The sequence below is a fragment of the Podarcis erhardii genome (genome assembly GCF_964252035.2).
Source record: "Podarcis erhardii genome assembly, chromosome: 7".
In the NCBI taxonomy this organism is placed as follows: Eukaryota; Metazoa; Chordata; class Lepidosauria; order Squamata; family Lacertidae; genus Podarcis; species Podarcis erhardii.
The window spans coordinates 26,524,204-26,542,600 of record NC_138511.1 but is presented as its reverse complement, the minus strand read 5'-3'; the positions used below and the strand labels follow the sequence as shown (position 1 = coordinate 26,542,600).

The following is an 18,397-nucleotide window of genomic DNA, read 5'->3' as shown; positions in this document are numbered from 1 at the left end:
TGGCTGAGGCTGATGGGAGCTGGATTCCAACAACGTCTGGTTCTCCACATCCCCTGGAATAGACCTACCTCGCAGGACAGTTGTGAGGCTATAATAAGGGTGGGAAGGGAAATGGCACATGCAACGGGAGTTCCTTTGAGGAGTAGTTGGGTAAAAATTCTAGTAATAAATAGGCTTGGAAATGAAACAATACCAGAGATAAGTGGCTCACCTAAAAGTCTCCTAATGAGACTCCTAACTGCAAACACTCGCTCTGGAATTAGACCTGAATGACCTTAACACGGAATTACCCTGGAAGAGGCGATTCAGCGTGCAGCTGCTCCCGCTTACTAAAAACAGCCAGGATGACAACTTGAGAGCAAATGTAATTTTAGATCCACTGGATCAGAGTCCTAGGAGCAAACGGAAACGTCCAAAGCTTTTCAGTGTCCACTGCTTCAGCAACTTCCATCACTTTTCAAACTGGTTTGCACAAGCCTTTTCTGTGTTTCGCAGAGAAGTAATGTGAGACCTGCCAAATCTTTTTCTCCCAGCCAAAAATATTCCCCGATTTCTCTAGGATTATGCCCCTTTGGACCCTGATAGCCTGAAATACTGCACTCAAAAGGTTCTCCAAAGTATCTGATCTGAAAGCAACAATACTATAAAAATGTTGAAACTGCACAAGTCAGACTGATGGAATTTGCCGAAATGGCAAGTTTAACTAGCAAAATTAGGAGATCAAGACAAGGGAAATTTCTTAAGGAGGATTGGAAATTGTTTGCAGGTTGTTTAAAAAAATGTGAACATGTTAAAAGGCAAGTAGCTTTAGAATAAAAACAGCAATAAAATTTATATCTGAAAACAGTGTGGAGAAAATAAGGCATAGAATAATTACACTATTCAGCATTAATTGGAAAATTGAGGAAACCACCGGGGAGAGAGTCCAAAGTTATTTGATTTTAATTTGGAAAGTGTTGTAATTTTTAAAATATATATAAATATTGTATTATTATTTTTAAGAAAAGAAATAAGCTGCACAAGTCAGAACATTCTGGACTCCGCTTTGGCAACTTACACTTAACAGAATTTGGATTATTTCTACTTCAACCTTTAGAGAGTCTGGAGGAAGGCCGCTGTAGTTTACAAACTTCTGGAAAAGTGTGACAGGGCCAAGAACTGTGGAAAATGGACCATGAGCTATGCTGAGAGTCTCCTAACTGCAGGCTTCCAGCAGCTGCATTTAGACCTCTCCTTGTAATTAATAATATCACATCATGCATAAGAGCTGCTCCATCGGATGACCTCAGGTTCCTAGGATTATGAGGAAGAAACCCTTTCTCCAAACCATGCAGCATTTTCTACACGTTTATCACCCTCCTCTTTAGCAAAAACTATGTTATCTTTATTCTCCCGGACCTTTTAGTTCATACTAGTTATATTACCTCGGTTCTTTGTAAAATTCTTGCACTCCCCCAGACCACTTGTTGGTTTGACACTGGTTTTGTATTGATTTTAATGCAGCTTGCATTTATGCTGGCCTAGCTTGTTTTTTTTTTTTGTGTGTGTGTGTGTGTGTGTGCGCGCGCGCGCGCGCTGGTTTATGAAGTTGGGTTACTGAGTTTACACTACTTATTGTATTTTCTATTTGTTATGAGTCTGTAAACCAACCAGAGGAATTCATCGACAGGTGGTATAAATACTGACGAATAAATCAGTAAAACTCTAAAGGACTATCTCATCCTGGGCAATATTACCTGGTTTCCCGCCAGATTTTCAATAGAGGCCCTACTTTATTTCCTACCCGTTATAACTACAGCTGAGTAAAACAACAAGAAGAAAAAGACAGTTATCTCAACCAGGCGATCTCCCTTTATATTGGAAATTTGTCTGCCCCCTCTCTGCTGGCATTCAGAACACCAGGTAAAAACTGCTATTCCAGCATGTTTTAGGAGCAGGTAGTATTCATATCTATGTGGCTGCCATTTTTACTTGCTGTGCAGCATTTATTTTAATTACTTATTGGCATTCCATTTTAACTCTTGACTATCAGCAAACTTCCAAGTGTTGTTTTCATTTATTACTACTTTTATATCCCACTTTTCCTCCAAGGAGCTCGAGGTGGCAGGCATGGCTTCCCCCACTCCCAATTTTATCCTCACAACTGCCCCGCAAAGTAGATTAGGCTGAAAGTGTGACTGGCCCAAGCTCACCCAGTGAGCTTCAGGGCTGAGTGGGGGTTTATTTGTACCTTGGTCTATCAAGTTTTGTTCAGACATTCTAACAGCCACACCAAATTGTCTCTCACATGTCACAGGCGAGGACAGAAAAAGTGGGGAATGAAGATTTAAATGACACAACAGGCAGACAAATCAACATCCTTAGTTTGGCAATCTTGACAGCAGATAGGAAAGTTGGGGAGGAAAACCCCCTTTGCGTATTTACCAGAGGAGCTAGAAAGAGGCAATGTTTTTTCAGCTTAACATGGAGAGTCACAAGCAACTTATGACAAAACAAGTCACTCAAGTTTTTCAGTTTCCCTCCCTCTTTGAAGAGGGAACTCATGACTAATGAAACTTTGGGTCCTTGGCATTCTACACCAGTTACTACGACATGGCTGAAAACTTCTGTGTTGTAGCTGCAGAAGGCAATGCTGTTGCCTCCTGTGCACAGAACAGCAATTCCCACCTGCCAGATGTTTTGTGGCTGCTACGCCCCAAAGCCTGTTAGGAGCCTGATAGAAGCACACGAGTGAGTGCACTTACCATCAGGTTTACCAAAGGGTCCTACATGCCCGCGCTACCGCCGGCTGGATCCTCCAGTTGGTCTAAACAAGAAAGATATAGGAATGAAACCACAGGGGAAGTGGAATGAGAACAGTGAAAGAAAGGAAAAAAATGAAAACAGAAAAAAGTAGAACCAAACAGGTTTATGCTCTGTCGAAACAGAGAAGAACAAGACCACATGAAAGGAACAGAAAATAGCCAAGAGGTTAAAAGGATGAGACAAGGAAAGGTGGAGGGTTTTCTCTAAAGCTGTGCAGGTCCGTTTTGGGGCCCATGCTTCGGAGTAGCCCCTAAATAAAAATCCTAATTAAACAGCAAAGTGGGGGGAGACGGAGATGCAGACAGGCTCTTGTGCTCCTCATCCCACCTTGCTGCCAGACCGCCCCCTCTTTTAACAGCCCCAGATCCCTCTGGGTGGACCTGAGCCAACCCACGGCTGCCTCAACCCAATCCGGTTGAATCCCAGGTCATCCCAAAGCTGTCTGTGATCTGTGATTTGGCTGGACCTGGTGCACAGCCCTCGCTCTTTCTCTCTTTTTAAATATAGCATGTGGATACAAGGATGGGGAAAGGATGTAGCTTTCCATGTAGAGCAGGCTTCCTCAGCCCTCCAGATGTTTTGAGACTACAATTCCCATCATCCCTGACCACTGGTCCTGCTAGCTAGGGATCATGGGAGTTGTAGGTCAAAAACATCTGGAGGGCCAAAGTTGAGGAAGCATACCAGGTTCAATCTCCAGGTAAGGCGGGGGGGGGGGAGGGGGGAAAAACCCTGCCTGAAAGAGAGTTTGGAGAGTTGTCACCATACAGTGACAACAAGGCTAAGTTAGATGGACCAGTGTTGTGACCAAGTATAAGGCGACTTCCTATGTTGTCTGGAGTTGGTGCAGCCACTGGACCTGGGGTGCAACAGAAACTTAGCCAGGTCTCTCTGGGTGGAATTTGGAGCAAGGCATGCTCCCATGGTTTCAATTGCCTCCTCTGTAAAATGGGATTAATAGTGGTCTACATCTGCTTTAAGGCAGATGTAGAAACAGCAGTTTGCACACAATGAGTGGTCTCTAATACTATCCCACCCCCAGTTATTCTCCAGGTGACCCTGAGTCAAAATAGTAGATGGGTGGCAAAGAGCATCTTCAATGGCATTTAACTTAACTTTACCCTCATTGATTTGTTTGTTTTACTGATTGCTGTTTATCCATTTGTTTTATCGACTGTGTGTGCTACATGTTGCCATTTTTTAAAATAAAAAAAGTAGTATAAGTTTTATCTTGCTTTAGTTTGTGGGCTGTTTATGCGATAAACTTTTGGAGTGCACCTTATTATTATTTTTTTAAGTGGGAAAGCAGCAGATGGGTATTTAAAAGTAAGTGAAGAGGTGGAACATACTTCATTTGGTCCTACTTGCAGCATCCTACAACCACAATGACTGCATGTGACTGGGATGTAAGCAGCTGACACAACTCAGCCAGAGCAGGGATGTCAGAATGAGGTTACAGTCAAATGCACCTCTGTGGAATTTTGGAAGTTGCAGATTGGGTTTTGATGCGCAGTCTGAAGCCTCGTTCACAATAACAATCCAGGAGGTGGCAAAACCGCTCCTGGGCCCTTAGACAATAGACAGCAAGTGGGAACTGCATGAAATATTTAAAAAATGCTCTTACAAGAGGGGAAACAAGATGTCAAGGAGAAGGGGTTCTTTCCTAGCCTTCCTCCAGAAGTTTTTTTTCTACGGCTGCCTTCAGATGCAACAGGTTAAGCAAAGGAGCCAAAGCACTCAAGCTGAGCACTCCCTGCATTTCCCACAACCTCCCTGCAAGGACTTTCTCCATAGTTTAAGAGGCTTTGTTTCAAGTTACACTGCATTCAGACGCCAGGCTGGCTTTTGAGAAGCAGGAACCTGCTCAGTTGCTGCACAAGAGCTGTGACACATCCTCCAACAGGCTGCCTGTTCAGTTCTGTCCCTGCTGGCATTTCTAGAAGCAGGATAGGACAGTTTTGTTTGGGCATGCTTCAGGTTCTTATGTTTCACTGCAAGGAGGGGGGCAGGGGGCGTTGGGTTGCTTTTAAAGGATAGCTTTGTTTTGTTCTTATTTGGCTGCAAGCTGCTTTGAACCCCACTCCATTTGTTTAAAGAGGTGAAAAGGTGTATGCAAATTTAGCAAAGTAAACAAATTAAGTATTACAGCAGTGGGAAGCCAAGGCACAGGGGCATCTACAAGAGATCACTGCATTTGGGTTGGGGAACGCTATGACACCCATAGTGTAAGCTATATAGTCCATCCCTGACTCAGGGACATAACTAATGCAAACCCACCTGGACCACCATATTAATTTGTGGACACTGCAAGTGGGAAAAAAAGATGCTGACAAATGAAGGAACCGTCAACAGATTAAAAAAAAGGCATGACTGAAACTAATCCTATGTGTTTTGTTTTTTAACGGACAATAAGAGAGACATTATTGCTACTTTTCCCAAAAGGGGGGGGGGATGAAGTTGCTACACTATAACTCCTATTCTCGGAGTTGAATTGTTGCCACACATTTTGATGGCCAATCAGATTGGGGTATTTGGTGGGAAAGTATTAAGGCAAGATGAATGATTGGGGGGTGGGGTGGGGTGAATAGGAAGAAAAAATGAGGACTCACAGCTTGAAATGGTAAAAATGGATTGTGGGGGGAAACCTCTTATGAAACATTCAACCATACTGCTACAGTCAATTCACACTTCGGCAAATCTTGTACAGCCAAAATGCAAAGGTGGTAATGAGAGCATTCCTAGTGTGTTTGACTGGATTATTCAATGATCAACACCATTGATACAGAATATCCTCAGGCATCTGGTGTAGTTTAGGAGCCTGTTGGGCACACTGCTCCCACAATATGCTGCTGAGGGAACCTGAACAGCACAACCTCAGGCTCCTTTTGCTTCTCGTGTGCCTTAGAGTCCTTCTTCATCCACATCAATTGAAATAGAAAATGTTTTGAAATGCACAAACACACATGTTCCTACGTAAAGGAACCAAGGTGGCAGAAGCGGAGAAGCTGGTTTTAAGTCATGCAAGTCTAGTGGTGTTTGTAAAGTTCATGCAGTTCCTTTCTCTTTTTAAAGGTTTCTCAAAATTATTAATACGATATTTTATTCATTTTGCATGATTATTTTCAATTTGTGGTTTACTGCAACACAAGGGCAGGGTATACATCTAATACAGCAGTTCTCCCTTCTCTTTCCCTGTGAAAACTTAGAAATTGGCAGCGGTCTTGGCAGTTCCTTTAGCACACACATTGACTCAAATCTTAATAAAGTGGTACCACTGGTTAAGAACTTAATTCGTTCCGGAGGTCCGTTCTTAACCTGAAACTGTTCTTAACCTGAGGTACCACTTTAGCTAATGGGGCCTCCTGCTGCTGCCGCGCGATTTCTGTTCTCATCCTGAAGTAAAGTTCTTAACCTGAGGTACTACTTCTGGGTTAGCGGAGTCTGTAACCTGAAGTGTTTGTAACCTGAGGTACCACTGTAATAAGCTTTCTTGACTAGCCACACTTTAATGATCTTGCATTTTACTGAATATCTTGCACACCACCTCAATATTTTACATGACTTGTCAGTTCATGCATACTTTTATAAATAAAAATTAAAGTAAACTCATTTCATAGTGCTAAAAATTTATTATGCGTTCAACTAAATGTATGACACTAGTAGATCGTATTAGGTTACAGAATCTTCCAAAACCAGTTAACTTTCAGGAACAAATTCAGTTCTGGAAGATACTGAATTCAATATAGGCTGCAGATCCATGGCAGAGCAGCTGTTCTGCATGTAGGAGGACTCAGATTCAATCCTGCCAACATCTCCAGCTATGACTGGGAAAGAGCACTTGTCTGAAACTCTGGAGAGTCACTGTAGAATCTACTGAGTATAAAATATTGTGCTAGACCGACTCATACACTGCCTTGGAATAAGACTGTCTCATTTGTTCCTAGCTAGAGAGCAATTCCAGACCCTTCCCCACATCACAAACTACTTTTAAATCGCCTTTAGTTGGAGAGGAAAAAAACACATTTTTTTATACAGACTTGAAACAAGTCCACAACCCACTTTGGCACAGGAAACTAACCAGCTTTTCAGATCCTGGTCACACTTTGTAAAGTGAACTGTGGAAGCTGGTATGAATAGCCTTCGAAGTTTTCAAGGCCCCGGAGGGAAGTTTATGGAACTATTCCAGGAGGATTACATAAGCCCTTCAACATCTTTTGAGCCCAGCTACAGTGTATTCAGAGCCTGACACATTTACCTCAGCACCTGTTAGTATGCCTATTAGCTAAAAAGCAGAATAACTGTCATTTTCCAGGCGCTCCTCGAAGTCATGCCCTCCTCCTCAAAAACCCCAGAATACAATGGAGCAGTTGTTCCAGCGGGGAAGAACAGTATGCTTGGATAGCTTGTTATCAAACTACCCCCAGACTTGTAGATCACTTTGTTAAGAGTCTGTCTTGACCCATGAAAATACTCCATGCAGAACCATGGCAAGCTGTTCTGGGAGAATCTAAGCAGAAACTGGAAGATTTATGTTAGGATTCTGGTGGAAATGCCTCAAAAGAAATTGCATGTTCTTTATCATTCAAGTTATGGTCCCGATATTGATCTCCCTACACCACAACAGGCCAGAAGAGAGGTAAGCTCTCTTACCCAAGTTTCATTCTTGACTAGGCATGTAAGACAAACATAAGACTAAGAACATAAAAAGAATGCTGCTGGATCATGCAAAGGTCTATCTGCCCCAGCTTCCTGTTTTCACAGTGGCCAGCCAGATAGATGCCCATGGGAAACCCAGAAGCAGGAGCTCATGCAACAGCCTCTCCCCATCTGTGCTGCGTGTGAACTGGTGCTCAGAGGTGGCATGCTGCCTTCTTGTCTTACTGTGTCTGGGCTACAGAAAAACCAAAGGCCCATCTAGTCCAGCATCCTGTTTGCCGCATTAGCCAACCAGATGCTTCCTGGATTCCCAGCAGCCGAGCCCGAAGGCAAAAGCCCTCCCACTTGTGATTCAATGGTACACTGCCCAGGAATGTGGAGGATCTACAACAGCCATCATGAACCAACAGCTTGTTGATAGACCTCTTCACATCGCTGAACTAGTCTAATCCCATTTTAAAGCTAGCTGAACTAGAGGCTGTCATCACAAATTCTGCATATCTTACTGCGTGTTGTGTCAAGTGGTGAAATGTTAGAAACCTACCTACCTTCATTTCTGAAAACTTTTCTTTTTAACCTCCAGCTAGGCATGCCTGCTCTATGTGAACTTGGGAAAGTGTGTATGGCCAAAAGGTTTCTAACATTAACACACAAGGCCATTGCATACAATTGCAGAGGGCCTTCTTGGTAGTGGCGCCCTCCCATCAGATGTCAAGGAAATAAACAACTATCTGACTTTTAGAAGACATCTGAAGGCAGCCCTGTTTAGGGAAGATTTTAACATTTGATGTTTTATTGTGTTTTTAATATTCTGTTGGGAGCAGCCCAGAGTGGCTAGGGCAGGGGTCAGCAATCTTTTTCAGCCGTGGGCCAGTCCACTGTCCAGTCCACTGTCCCTCAGACCATGTAGTGGGCCGGACTATATTTTTTTGGGGGAAATGAACGAATTCCTATGCCCCACAAATAACCCAGAGATGCATTTTCAATAAAAGCACATATTCTACTCATGTAAAAACACAAGGCAGGCCCCACAAATAACCCAGAGATGCATTTTAAATAAAAGGACACATTCTACTCATGTAAAAACACGCTGATTCCCGGACTGTCTGCGGGCCGGATTTAGAAGGTGATTGGGCCACATTTGGCCAGCGGACCTTAGGTTGCCGGTTACCCCTGGGCTAGGGAAACACAGCCAGATGGGTGGGGTATAAATAATACATCATCATCACCATCACCATTATATAATAAACAGTATACATGCTCACTGTATTTAAAAACAAGCATCTGCTGCTGTGTGTGTATTGGATGTCTGAGATAACACTTGCACCATGCTTCACACATGGGGCTACTACTTGGGATTTTTAGGCACATGTATTATTATTATCTGTAGTAATGGGCAGAAGTTTATTGCTACGTATACATTCAAGGGCATGGAAATTTTCATCAGAAGGTGCTGCTGTGCTCTGTATTACCTTCACTGTGAGGCAGTATGCCTCTCAATACTAAGAATGTAAGACAGGCCTGCTGGATCAGGCCAATGGCCCAGCCAAGCTGGCAACCTATTCTCACAGTGGCGAACCAGAGGCCTATGGGAAGCCTGCAAGCACAACTCAAGCACAAGAGCAACCCTCCCACTCCTGGCGTTTCAATAACTGGTATTCAGAAGCGATACTTCTTCCAACTGGGAAGGCAGAGCACAGCCATCATGGCTAGTAGCCACTGGTAACTCCTCCATAAATTCATCCAATCCTCTTTTAAATCCATCCCAGTTGGTGGCCATCACTGCCTCTGTAGAAGTATAATGGCTACTAGGCCAATTTGTAGTTGTAAATAGACGTTTTAATGTTTACAGAAGATTATATAATCAATATGCAAGTTAAAAACAAGTTTAAAAAATTAATACATGTCAACTTTATCTGTCTCATTAGGCTATGACTATTTTCTCCCTCCTCTGTTGGAAGTGCTATGCCTCTAAATGCCAGTTGCTGGGAATCACAAATGGAGGGACCGCTGCTGCATTTAGGACCTACTTACAGGCTTCCCATGGCCAACTGGTTAGAAAGTGTGAGAACAGGATGCCTGATCCAACAGGGCTCTTCTCATGGGGATTTTATTTTATTTCATATCCTGCCCTTCCTCCCAAAGGAGCCCAGGTATGCTTAAGTGTCGACCTTGAATTTAAAAAGAGAAACAGCTTGCAAATTTGGGAAAGGACCATTCCTCTTGCTTTGCATGCTGAAGCTCCCAGGTTACATGCCCTGCTTGAAACCCTGGAGAGCTGCTGCCAGTCAGTGTGGACAATACCAGTCTTGCTTTGTTTTTAGGAGAAGAACCATAGCTGTGTGGTAGAGCATCTAATTTCCAGTCAGGAGGTCCCAGGTCAAATCCCAGGCATCTCTAGATAGAGCTGGGAAAGAAAACTCAAAGAGCTGCTGTGTGAAATCCCAAAGAGCCGCTGCAGGTTGGTGAAGATAATGCTGAACCAATGGTCTGACTCTGCACAAGGCAGCTTCCCAACTTCCTAATAGCTGCATCAGCAACAGAAATTATACACAGGACAGAGAGACACAGAGCAGCTTCTGAGGGAGTTGCTTCTAATTTAGTTACTCTGGGAAAGAACGGGGAAACAAACTGCCAATGTATTTTCCAAGGTTAAGTGGATTCACTCAGATATGGTCATTCCTTTGCTCCCAACTCCAGCTGAATTCCAGTTGGAGACCCAGGCTTCAAAACAGCAACCAAATTGATTCTGCACATGCAGCCATTCCTAGTTTTCAAAAGCATTCTTTTTTAAAAAAACCAGAACAACAAACGACAAAACACGGCAGTTTTGTAAAGACAAAATAAAAGTAGAGAGGGAAGTCACCCGACTTATTGTCCTATAAGCCCAATATTGGTTGATGTGCCTGCAAGGGTTGGGGGTGGCAAAAGGGACCCCCGCATAATGAATAATTATTCCCAGATTCTTCCCCCAACACACACTTCTAAGAAAGTTTGCAGTGTCTGGGACTTTTCTAATTTAGAGAAAATGAGAGTAAGAGGTGACATAACAGATGATTATAAAATTATGCATCGCATAACAAAGTGCATAGTAAAATGTTTTGCTCCTGCTCTCATAACCCATGGACATCCATTGAACCTGAACATTGGAAGATTTGGGGCAGAAAAGAAGCAATTCTTCATGCATAGCAAACTATGGAACTTGTGATGGCTATCAACTTATGATGGCTTTGAAAGATTAGACTAATTCATGGAGAGGAAGGTTATAGATGGCTGCCAGTCATGACGGCTACGCTCTGCCTCCATAATTGGAGAAAGTAAGTCACATCTAGTTATTTCAATGGGTCTACTCTAAGTAGGACTAGTACTGGAAGCATATGCTGTAGCACTGCAGGGGCAGGGGACTCAGTGGGGACTGTTTTGAACTTTTGATCCCAAGTGTTGCAGCCCTCAAGCTTTTGACATTCAAGCTGGCTGAATCAACTCAGCTGGGACTAACTGCCATTTGGTACCTCCTTCCCCATAAAATGACCCCTTCCACTGGGTTGCATGGGCAGAGGCAAAGTACAAACAGCAAGGCCTTCCTTTATTAGTTGAGAGAACCTGACCATTTGACACTTCCCATCTCCTGGAACAGTCTTATGTAAGCTTTGGAGGATGAGGCTATCAATGGCTACTAGCCACGATGACTATATTCTACCTTCCCTGTTGGAGGCATTATGCCTCTCAATACCGGCTGTTGTGACTATCAAGTGTAGAACGGGCTGTTGCACTCAGGACCTGCTTGTGGGTTTCCCATTTAGGCACCTGCCTGGCCACTGGGAAAACAGGATGCTGGACCTCTTGCCTGATCCAAGCAGGGCTTTTCTTATGTTTCCTTTGGATTAGCTCCAGCAACTTCACAACTAATAAGGCTGGTGCCATTCCCAACATGGGATTTGCTCACCTGATCAATGGGATTGTTTCAAAGTTAGTGAACATAAGATGACATCCTCCGTTTTTGTTCTTAGACTGAGGATATTGTAGACGCCAACTCCTATCAGACTTGGACAACATAGCTAATGACAAGGGACGATGGGAGCTGGAGTCCAGAACATCTGGACTCCTTGATCCTTCTATGAACATCTGATCCTTGATCCTTCTATGAATCAGTGGCCAAGTGGGCTGGCTTCACCCTGTCCTTCCCCCCAAACTAGTGTGAAGTAGATAAAGGCACCAACTCACTCTGTAACATTATCGCTCCTGGAATGTGGATCCACTAATACTAATTACTACTAATATTAAAAGCAGCAGCAGCTTTCTTGTTAAGACTGGATACATATATAAAGCCTAGAAGCACATTTTCTGGAGTAAAAAAATAAATAAACATTATGTTAGTCCTTCTCAAGAGTCATACCCTCTTAAGCTAATGGACATGACTATCTTAGGTTCATTAATTTCAATAGGTCTACTCTAAATAAAACTTAATTTAATACAACCTCAATTACTCTGGACAGTATATTAAGAAATATTCTGTTTCTTCTGTCAGAAATGTGCAGAAGTTATAACTCAAAGGCACCTACATCTTATCACAGAAGTTCGGCGGTACAATAGGAAAACCTATATTTTAGCCACTATCTAAAACCACATTTAAATTAAAAAAAACAACAATGTATTTTTCATTCACAATGATGCTGAAGTATTTTATTTGCTTACAATCCCAAAACCAAATGAGTTTCTTCCTTCTCACCTGTCTTGTTATAGTTTCTATCAGAATAACTTGTTTGATTCATTACAAATTGAAACATGTCCTTAATATGTACACATGGAGGCCTTGTTTTTCGTTTCCCTCTCTGAATATAGACTGATCTTTTCCTTCCCATTAATTTCAAAAGCAGCCCCACCCGCAATAAGAAGTTTAAAATTAAAAAACGCAAACTACAGGCCTAGTTTTCTTTAGTGCAGTGCTGCAAACAGTAAAGGCATAATGAAGGAATAAATGCAAATGCCGTGTCTTGATGAGTCATCACCCAAATTTCAACACCACTCTGAAATAAAACCCTAAATGCAACCTGTCTGAATTCAATACTTGAAATTCTCCATGCACCAAAATGTCATTTGCTACCTAAACTCATGACAGTTAACACTATCGGGAGGCAATATAAAATGTTTGCAGAATTCCAAAAATAAAATAAAAAATGCAGTGCTTTTTAAATCTTTTGAAATCATTTGCGGAATCCATCTGCTGGCACAAAGTGCAATAAACAACAAAGGCAACTAAAAATACTTCCACGGTGTTAAAAAAAGAGAACCATATCGTTTCCCCAACATGTCTGATAAAGCAAAAACATGAAAACCTTAAAAACTCAGCTTGCCAGCAGGTTATTTTTCTCCTTCAAGTTTTAACTAACTTCTGGTTTGAAAAGGACCGACACAGCGGAGAAAGAACTGTCAAATCTCTCCCCCCACCCCAAGGAAATTGATGTGACCGTTCTACTCTTTGATCGAATGAAAGGGGGGTAGAGGGCAGAGAATATATATATATATATACACAACTTTAACTGGAAGCTGTTTAAATTGAGGAGGCAAGCACCAGAGCTTGGGGGGGGGGGGGAAGGTCACACAGACATACTTGCTGGTATGACACTCCCTTCAGTGAGAAAGTATTAGGAGCGTTTCTTAATCCTACAAGCAGGAACTGGGGGAGGGGGGGGGGTAAGGAAGGAAGAGAAGAAGAAGAAAAGTTTGCCTTTTTTTCATGCCACTCCATGCCACGCACCCCACCTTGGATTCTTCCTTCACAGAGAGGAGGAGAGAACGGGAGAGATGGGAGAGAGAGGGAGGCGAAACTTCTTACCTTTCTTGGTTTTCGGAGAGTTCCTCTTGCTGCGATTGCTGGCTCTCTCCTCTTCGATAGCAGCTGCTATCTCTGGGTTGTCTTCCCCATTGTACCACACCAGGAGCTCCTCGCCTGGCTCAATTGGCTGGAGGAATAAGAAGAGACAAGCAGGACACCAATCAAGAGGAAGGTTGTTAATAAAAAAAAAGAAGGGGGGAGGGAGGGAGAGAGACAGAGAGAGAAGCAGGCTCAGGGCCAGAGGGCGTGGAGCTTGCTGTGCGGATCACAAACAGCTGTACTCTGCACTAAGAACAGATTTCCTAACTGCCTGCCTGGCCAAACAGGAAGGACTCTTTAACCCTTGGTGGCTTGTGCAAGCGCAGCGTCACAAGGGAAGGAACAGAAGAGAGGAGAGAGAGAGAGAGAAAGAGCGAGCGAGCCAGTTGCACCACACCCCTCTGCTGGAAGGAGGATTACATTTATCCAGCGCATTAGCATGACTTGCACATTGCACTGAAACTCCAGCTTGCTTTATGGCAGACTGGGAGAGAAGCAAGCAAGCAATAATAATAATAATAATAATAAATAATAAAAAAGCACAAGAAAACCCACACCTCTCCAAATGGCATCGGCTCATTTCAACAGGTTCTTCTCAAAAAGGCGAGGAGGAAAAATGAACAATGCATTTGAAAGGAAACAGAATCTTTCACATTTTATTTTAAGCATCTCTAGGATGTTCGCGTCTGACCTCCCATATTTTCTGCTGTTACAAGCAAGCAACTCAAGCGTAATGATCAACACACATAGAAGGGATTTAAAACAAATATGATGGCGATTCTAAAAACTTTGGCAACAGAATGGTCTTCTCTTAAGAAACAGAATAACACCCCCCCCATCTATTGGGGAAAGGACATTCCTCGAATGGGACACCACCACTAAAATGTCCCTCTCTCCCTCTGACTTTGATCTTAAATTTCAGGTGGATTCATAAACAAGAGTCCCAACAATTATCTATGACCTTGGCATCTCTTTACACATCACGTCCACCCCCCAACCTCTTAAGACTTCATTCATGTATTAGAGATATTTATTTCCCTTCTACAACAGCACCCTCCCTGCCACAGCAATATAATAAGATCAAAATATACAGTTCAGGAAAAAGCCCAGCAGATAAAAGTACCCAATTAAACACAGGGTCAGTTCAGTAAAATTGATCAAACCAGCAGGCCAAACACCAAAGAATGCAAAGGAACGAGGCTCTCTCTCTCTCTCTCTCATGCTACTGGCAGGGCAGAAAATAGACACACGCCCCTCACAGATCGCAAAGACCAGCTTTTACAGAGGGGTATAAAAACTGTTTTGCAAGGCCTTTATTTGGCTCCCCCCCCCCCCGCTTGGATTAGCCTCACAACAATTATTTGCAGTAAATTAGGCTGAAAGATAGTAACAGGTCCAAGGTCACCCAGCAAGTAGGCCTTGAAGCCCAAGATTCCCCGCCTCCCCGCCTGCAATTGGAGGTAGCTGTCAGAACATTTGTGTATCTAGCTTACCAGACCTAAATCAGCCTTTAACAACTTGGTGCCCTCCAGAACTTTGAGACTACAGTTCCCTGCACTAAAGCAAATGAAGACTGCCATATCAGTTTTACTGCCCACCTTGTCTGTCTTCACATTTGAGACCTGTTAACTGACTGTACTGATAATATTATTATACACTGATAATAACATGCATTTTATTCATATCCGCCAGCCTTTTAATAAACATTCAGGTGGGGATATAAAAGCAGATTGCAGAATCAAAGAATGCAAGGGACCACAAAAGATCACTCAGCCCAACCTCATGAAAGTGTAGAAAAGCTCTTACTAAAGCGCCTCTTAACATATAAGTGAACACGTTGTAATTTCCCTCCTACAGATACATGAACCTTTTCCAGCCAGTCATGATGTGATGTAACACCCAAGTACATTTACCTCTGATTCCTTACCCTGTACAGTGGTACCTCGGGTTAAGAACTTAATTTGTTCTGGTGGTCCGTTCTTAACCTGAAACTGTTCTTAACCTGAGATACCACTTTAGCTAATGGGGCCTCCCGCTGCCGCCGCACAATTTCTGTTCTCATCCTGAAGCAAAGTTCTTAAGCTGGTACTATTTCTGGATTAGCGGAGTCTGTAACCTGAAGCGTATGTAACCTGAAGCGTCTGTAACCCAAGGTTGTATATATTGGGTTGTATTGGATGCTAGTACTACTCAGAATAGATTCACTGAAATGAATGGTACTGGCCACTGATTTCAATGCATCTACTCTGAGGAAAACCTAGTTGGCACAACCCATCATATATAAAAGCTGAAAGCTCTGTGACTTTTAAAATATATATAAAAAACTTGAGCACTGAACTTTGATTTCTGCAGCCCCCACTCTGAAACCTGGTGCAGGAGACTATGGAACAAGGAATACATACTTTTACAAACATAGTAAGAGTTCTGCTGGTTCAGACTGAAGGGTGCCCATTTACTCCAGCTTCCTGTTCTCAGTGACCAACAAGATGCCCATCAGAAAACCGCAAGCAGGACAAGAATGAAACGATACTCTCCCCACCAGTTTTAGCTTATGTAAGAGAACTGCAGGACAGAAAACACTCTGACCTGATAAGAGTATCAACTGTTTTACATTCACTATCATACAGTTCTTTATTGAAAGTTAACAACATTGCCCAAAGTCTCCTGAGTAAGTTCATGACCAGGCACGTACACAAACATTCTGGGTCATGCTGACATATTATGATGCTCCCCATCTTCCATAGATACTGTAATAGAAGTCAAGGCTGCTTTTAACCGATAGCATGAACAGCTAGTCCAGAGGAGCTTCTCATATGAATTTGCACAGTTGTTCTGATGTGATTATTTTTTCCACTATACTGTACCTTTGTCTCTATGTCATTTTGCAACAATGTAGCTATAAAAAGATAGCTAAAATACTTTAAACAGTGCAATGCTAAGCATGTTTACTAAGACGTAAATCACATTGTCTTCAATGGGTCTTAATCCTGGGAACGCACACATAGGATTTCAGCCTAAGTGCAAGATGAATCACTGGGACCAAGGCAGCATCCTCCAGAGAGTTTTCAAAACACTCAAATGTAAAGTTGCTGAACTTCTGGAAAAAATATGCAACTTGTCCCTTAGATCAATATCCATACCTGTGGACTGGAATGTAGCCAATCTAACACTGGTTTTGTAAAAGTGACCCAGGGGGAATTCAAGGATATGCAGGGAGAAAAAGAGGGAAAAGGATACCAGTTGCTGGAAATCACAGGAGAGGAGAAAACACTTGTGCTTGTGTCCTGCTTGTGGGTTTCCTATAGGCATCTGGTGGGCCACTGTGAGAACAGGAGCTGGACCACACGGATCTTTGGTCTAATCCAGCAGGGCTCATCTTATATTGGATCAAAACTAATCCTTTTAATGGATCAAAACACAATTATAAAAAAAAAAAATTACCATATTTTCAGAACAATTTTCAACCGTTATGATTCTCAGAGGTTCACCAAAAAAAAAAAATGTAAAAATCAGATTTTTAGCACAATTAACAGAGCCATGCTACCAGGTGCTCTCAATGGTATTCAGCAGGTGGTATCATGTTGTTCCTGGCACTGCTTCCTTGGAAAGTTAGTGGTGGCTTTCCACCTATATAAAGAATCTCAAATCACATTGTTGAAAAACACTCAAAAGGCTGACACTCAAAAGGCTGAGTGCCATAAGTCTCCTCCCCTCCAAGAATAAACAGGTAGTGGAAATAATTTAATTTTGTTACAGCTTCCTAATAATTCCTGGATCTAGTTGCTCTGAAATTGTGATGAGGTGACATATTCAAAGATTAATAAAAAACCTCATTCTAATTACATAGGCAAGATAGCAAAACATAAAAGGCTGAAGATACACAACTCTACTGGGGAAAACATATTAGCATTAAAATGGGTTTGGCTAATTATCATTGATTAACAATTTGATTAGATCACAGAAGTCTACAATTTGGCACACATAGGTAAGTTTTGTTCAGATTTTGTCTAAAGCAGAAGGTTAGTATAAATTTAGAACTGACTGAGAGAGGAAAACGTACTCTACAAGTAATGCTATTATCTACACAAGTGTGCAGTGACATAGAATTAAAAATATCCAAGGTACCTTATAATATTTTGAAAAGTCAACTATGAGAAACAGCAACATTAAACAGCACCATCACAAAATATCAACAGCAAAATGAGCCAAATAAAACAACACAGAAGAAGAAACAGTATCAGGAAATTCTGTAGTCACCAATGCAACATTTGTAACCTTCTTCTCATAATATCTGGTGTTTTGGGTAATCTTATTAACATTAAACTGTTTGTTTCTGAGCATGATTACAAAAATAACCAAGAAGGTCACTGGAAGTTTTCTTGTTTTCTTGTAACAATGTTTTCTTGTTAATGCACCTTAAAAAGCTATGATCAATGTAAGTTTTGCAGCCTCAAGAATTTATCTGTAACTTGGACAAGTGTTGTCTCGAAAAGCATAGACCAATTCCACCCCCACCACGCATCAACAGCAATATACATAAAGAGCAAATGTTTCATGGCCAAGTGTCAAATGTACAGTAATGTTTATTGGAAACAATGGAGAAAAGGTTTTCTGGCAAATGACCTGTGACCAACGGAACATAACCAAGGCACTTGTCAGGGTGTCCCGTTGAGCCAGAAAAGGTTTAGTCATGCTGGCTGCATGACCCGGAAAGCTGTCTGTGGACAAATGCCAGATCCCTTGGCCTGAAGTGAGATGAGCGCCGCACCCCATAGTCAAGTTTGACTGGATTTAACCATCCAGGGGTCCTTTACTTTTTTGCTAGGAACTATACCATTATTATTTTTTTAAAGAGACAATTCTTGGCTTATGACTTACAAACCAGAAGAAAATATAGGGCACCTAAAGGAATGAGGAGTGGAAGAGGAAACAAGAATACACAGCTATTTTATTGGAGCAACACTTCATTAAAGGGGGAAAAGCATGCCTTCAAGATGGGTAGCACGTCAGAGCTGTGTCAGAAAAGGCCACAGGGTCTCTCCCCCCCCCCCCCTTACATAC

At 42.3% G+C, this 18,397-nt stretch overlaps 1 protein-coding gene across 2 annotated transcripts in view; it reads right to left on the bottom strand.

Annotated features, from left to right (window-relative positions):
• The window catches only part of PRDM2 (PR/SET domain 2), a 46,554-nt gene that overhangs the window by 10,413 nt on the left and 17,744 nt on the right, over positions 1-18,397 (bottom strand). Inside the window, exon 6 of one of the 2 annotated variants that reach the window (XM_081870722.1) lies at positions 13,298-13,424. In XM_081870722.1, the coding sequence (XP_081726848.1) occupies positions 13,298-13,424 (127 nt within the window). Of the gene's footprint in view, positions 1-2,744; positions 2,807-13,297; positions 13,425-18,397 lie in introns of those variants that run through there. The other variant, XM_081870723.1, reaches the window with a different exon arrangement.